Source organism: Bison bison, unplaced genomic scaffold (genome assembly GCF_000754665.1).
Source record: "Bison bison bison isolate TAMUID 2011002044 unplaced genomic scaffold, Bison_UMD1.0 scf7180017847994, whole genome shotgun sequence".
In the NCBI taxonomy this organism is placed as follows: Eukaryota; Metazoa; Chordata; class Mammalia; order Artiodactyla; family Bovidae; genus Bison; species Bison bison.
In genome coordinates this window covers 3,443-8,644 of record NW_011478567.1, presented here as the reverse complement: position 1 = coordinate 8,644, position 5,202 = coordinate 3,443, and the positions used below count along the sequence as shown (strand labels likewise).

Below are 5,202 nucleotides of genomic sequence, written 5' to 3'. Positions count from 1 at the left end.
CTGTAGCAATTGATTCATAAAACCTAGAAAAACACACACAGGAAGTAGAACAACAACGTTCTCACGTCTAAATTCATGTGTAATGTAACTTATGACAACACCGATCATTATTTCCTTGGTTGGTCATCAGATAGCATTTAGGGCATCATTTTCAAAGGCATTTGTCTCTGCCCATACACACTGTTAACCTAGCGTGTCCTGCTCAGTTCAGTTCAGCTGCTCAGTCCTGTCCCACCTTTTGCGACCCCATGGACTGCAGCTCGCCAGGCCTCCGGCTGCCTCTGGTTTATTTTCAAAGAAAGCCTTGATGGAAACACCTCTAGGCTCCTGGTCTCTGAAGTTGGAGGTGCCACACCTGCAGAGAGGTGGTCACAATGCAAATCATTTTGTGAAAACCTGTGTCCCCAGGCTGCAGAGGGGGGTAAAAAAAACTAAGGACGAGGGAGATTTGTGGGAAGAATTCTGCAAGTAAAGCCTGGCAGGAACCCAAGCCCCTCAGGTGATTCCCACCAAACACTCACCTCTCCCCTCCCCTCCACAACCTAGAAAGAGCCCCTCCCCAGGGAATCAGGTTGACCTTTGCTTCTAGAAGTTCCCGCCCTAAATCCTCCCTTCCTGTGGTCTCCGTTGGTCCAAATGTGAGGTTTCCCTCAGGGCTCCTGAATGCGGGTCTTCCTCTCGCATTTCTTCAAAACCCTCATAGGCTGGGTCAGGTAGCCCAGAAGTAGGGTCCATTGTCTCTCGGGAATTGTTCTGCGGCCTGCTCTCTGTAATGCAAAAAGGAAGGAGAGGAACTATCTGGGAAGATCTGCAAATAGAGTGGAGCACCGGGATGTGATTAGCATATCAGGTTAGTCTTGATTACCCACTACAGCTCAGGAACACAGAAAGTCAGAAAAGAGCTCAGAAAAGGGTGAGAGAAACAAGAAAACCCTTTCTTCTTTTTCACTGCAGCAGTTGCAGCTTAAACGGCTATATGGATGCCTTTGAAGGTATTTTCTCAACATGTAGATGTGAGTTTGAGACGTAACATCCCCACAGAAGACGCAGAGCAGGAGGAAGAAGAGGAGGAAATGGCAGCTTCTCAGGTAATTGTCGTGTCCCGGGTCTGGGGCTGTGTCTGCTTTTCCTCCTGAAATGCCTGAACTGAATCTGCAAACCTTTAGTTCTCTGCTTCTAATTTTTCTGCCTGGAGTGCTTGTTATCATCTTATCCCCCCGCCTTTTTTTTAATAGTGAAAACCAGCTCTTCAGATTTCGTCTCCCTCGTGTTCCAGAGCCTTTTCTCCATTGTTTGTATCCTGGCTTTCTATAGAGCATGATGAAGTCTCAACATGAAATAGTGACTTTCAATGTTGAATACATTCCCTTTGTGAGCGATCAACACGGGGAGGCACCGGTACCAGAGATTCCCATTGGGATGTTGTTTGGTGTTGGGATGTTAAGGAAGTCGGGGAAATGCCGTGATGAATTCACATGTGGATGCAATTCAGCTCTCTAGAACAGGAGTAAGAAAGTGCCCTTGTTAAGAGAATGAACTCAGCACTCCAGAATTTTTCAGAAGTAGCAGAGACAATCCTCTATACCGAGAAGAAAAACACACTAGTTCAATGGACTATTAAGCTACAGATCATGGGAGGTATATAGGGGGTGGGATTTGCAGAAAACTGACATTTTTCATGATAGATTGAGATCATGGTTTTCCTAATATTGCCCAAATACCGGGCAGTGAGAATGCATTTTTCCATGTACTCTTACCCCGTGACCTCTGATGTTCACTGGTTCAGGTGCTTCTGTGAGATTTCCACACTATGAAATTCATTTTTTGTGTGTCTTGAACAAGGCTCTTGGAAAGAAAAAGTGATGGATATGCCTATCACAGTTAAAGAGGAAATGCCCTATCTTCTTAGTTGCTCTTTGCTTTGAAAAATGAACACTGTCAGCTAAAACAGATGCACAATTTGAGAGATGTGAATTAAGTTTTATTTGGGGCAAAATGAGGACAGCAGCCCAGGAGACAGCACCTCAGATAACTCAGAAACTGCTCCAAAGAGACAGTGGGGGAAGGTCAGTCTGTGATTTAGGTGAAGGGGGAGTTCAGTGCAATCAAGCACTTACTTTACAAAACGTTTTCTGCCGGTCGTGAGGAACTGAAGTCATCATTTAGTGGTTTAGTGCTTTTCTAGATATGAAGAGATACAAGGATTGGGATCATGAAAGCAGTTCCTGAAAATACCTAACTCTCTAAAGACCTGTCCCACCAGATTTTCCTGGAGCAGAGTGCCTCAGTCCACCCTGAACTCCCTCGAGGGGATTGAAGTCAACAGTTGCAGCACCATAGGGTTCATTCTCCCCAGAGGCAGATGTCGAACGCCCTTGTTGAGTCCCCGGCAATGCTCTTGGCAAGTGCCGATTTGTAGTTGACAACACTCATGTGTGTTTAGTAGAGATGCTGGGATTTGGGAGTGTGGATTTTCATCATTCAAGCCCAGGTCTGATCATTTCCAGTACACTCCACACTCACATCACAGATAAGTCTCATCACATTTCTATATTTTCCAAAATGTTTACAAGAATCATATTAGTGCTATTCTATGTTCAACTGTGTTAAATTTTAAAATATAGTTCCATGCAAATGGTAGATTTTTGAGGAAATTAAAAAATTCACAACCAGAGCTGTCTATTTTTTTTATCATTGTGTATGTCTGTACCCTAGTCTATTTTAAAAAATTAAAATAATATCATCCTCAAATATTTATGTACATTTTCAATCAGTTAAAAATTATCCTGATTTTATTGACATGACAATTTTTCTCTTACTAATTAATAAGTATATAGTCCCATTTTAGTGTATGTCTGTATGCATGAACATGTTAACATCATTGGATTGATTTTTTTCTTTTTCTTTTTTGAAGATTCCCTGAAGCAGGGAATAGCTACCCACTCCAGTATTCGTGCCTTGAGAATCCCATAGACAGAGGAGCCTGGCAGGCTACAGTCCCTGGGGTTGCAAAGAGTAGGACACGACTGAGTGACTAACACTTTTCTTGTTTTTAGTATTATTTACAAATACAGAAATTTCTATAAACTTTCATTAGAGTTAGCTCTGTGCATTTGTCTGTTTTTTATTAAAGTCTAGAGTCATAAACTGAAGTAAAAGTTGCTGCTGCTGCTGCTAAGTCACTCCAGTCGTGTCCAACTCTGTGCGACCCCATAGACGGCAGCCCACCAGGCTCCCCCGTCCCTTAAGCTGTCGTTTAAAGAATGTTTGTTAAATATTTGCTAAAAGATGCTACAGCAACATTATTGATTTTAAATTATTTCTGTTATACATTCAAGATTCTGAAAAACTGTCAGAAAGATATATAGTATATACCAGATCGTTAAAATGATTGTTGTCGCCAAGGTTACTATCCTATCAGATCTGTAAAATTTGTAAAGCACTTAAAGTTCAAAGTTAAATATGAATTCTTTCCTTACTATTCTACTTCGTTGCTGTTCAAACATTGTCACTCATGGAGCAGAATTTTCAACATTACTAGTTCAAATAAGCTTGTTAAAAATGTGGCACACTGAGTCCACTCCAGAACACTTGGATCAGGAAGTGCTTTTAAAAAATATTTCCTGTTTCTTTTGATAGACCGTTTATCCTCTGTCAACTGAGTACAGCACTCAAAAATAAATATGCCAATGTTGATCTGATTATTGTATAATTTGTCTTCCAAATCAGAATAATTTCTGTAGTGGTTGATGGATCGTATCTCATCCTCTTTTCTTGGGGTTAAAAATGTGGTAGAAAATATTACTGTGTACAAATTATATTCATGTGTAACACCAGCTGCTGCTGCTGTAACACCAGACATTCTCCTAAATCAAAACCATTTCTCTTGTTGGTTTCATCTTGGGTCACATTAGGAAGTCTTCCCATGGCCACAAGGCATCTGTACTTTGTATTTCAGGGACGGCTGACATTCCAGGATGTGGCCATAGACTTCACCCAAGAGGAGTGGGAATGCCTGGACCTCGGTCAGCGGGAATTGTACAGGGACGTGATGTTAGAGAACTACAGGAACCTGGCCTCCTTGGGTGAGGATAACTGCCTTCCAGAATCCCTTATCTACCCACATGGTTTTGGTTCCTGCATTTCTAGAATGTCTCCTAGAATGTTCTGCTTCTTATAATAGTTTCAGATCCTTGCTTTCTATGGGAAAAATGGATTATTTATGAGTTGAGAAAGAAGACTTCATGATGATTGATTATGATTCTAACTTTTCCTTGATGTAATCTGTCTCCTTCTTCTAGGTTAGTGGTAATTCTGTAGGTTCTGTGGTATAAAAGGGTGCCATTCTCCTGTATAAATCAGATTTCTACTATTACTTACTTTGGCCTTAGTAGTACTTGACTAGAATCTCAAGATCTTTTCTTTATGTATTTGTCAGTTATAAAAGTCCTTTCGATAAAGTATTTGGGGACATAATTTTCTAGGCTATATTAACATTCAACCATGCCTTCTCTAGAATGTTAATAATATAATAATGTAATGAGCAAGATTAGAGTCGTGTTCGACTCTTTGCGACCTCACGGAATAGTCTATGGAATTTTCCAGGCCAGAATACTGGGATGGGTAGCCGTTCCCTTCTCCAGAGGATCTTCCCAACCCAGGCATCAAACACAGGTCTCCCACATTGCAGGTGGCTTCTTTACCAGCTGAGCCACCAGGGCATGTTAATACAGCCTAGGAAATGATGTCCCCAAATACTTTATTTCTAGGCTATATTGACATTCTACCACGCCTTCTCTGGGCTTCCCAGATGGCACTAGTGGTAAAGAACCCGCCTGCCAATGCAGGAGATGTAAAGGAAGTGGGTTCGATTCCTGGGTTGGGAAGAACTCCTGGAGGAGGGCATGGCAATCCACTCCGGTATTTTTGTCTGGAGAATCCCATGGACAGAGGAGCCTGGCAGGCTACAGTCCATAGGGTGGCAAAGAGTCAGCCATGACTGGAGCGACTTAGCACATGTGCCTTCTCTTCTCACTTGAATACATATTAGATTGGAAACTGATGAATCTCTAGCAAAACAAATACTCCTTTTCCTGATAGCAGGTCTTGTGGTCTCTAAGCTGGACCTGGTCACCTTTCTGGAGCAAATGAAGAATCCCTGGGATGTAAGGAGACTGGAGCCACCAGCCATATACACAGGTA

At 42.0% G+C, this 5,202-nt stretch overlaps 2 protein-coding genes across 2 annotated transcripts in view; both read left to right on the top strand.

Moving 5' to 3' along the window:
• LOC104991777 (zinc finger protein 429-like) overlaps positions 1 to 5,202 on the top strand; it is a gene marked incomplete at both ends in the record, with an annotated part of 13,498 nt that overhangs the window by 4,859 nt on the left and 3,437 nt on the right. The window lies entirely within an intron of this gene.
• LOC104991771 (zinc finger protein 527-like) overlaps positions 658 to 5,202 on the top strand; it is a 6,854-nt gene continuing 2,309 nt past the window's right edge. Inside the window, exons 1-3 of the mRNA XM_010844371.1 lie at positions 658 to 1,088; positions 3,959 to 4,085; positions 5,104 to 5,199. Of these exons, the coding sequence (XP_010842673.1) occupies positions 981 to 1,088; positions 3,959 to 4,085; positions 5,104 to 5,199 (331 nt within the window). The 5' untranslated portion in view covers positions 658 to 980. The remainder of the gene's footprint in view (positions 1,089 to 3,958; positions 4,086 to 5,103; positions 5,200 to 5,202) is intronic.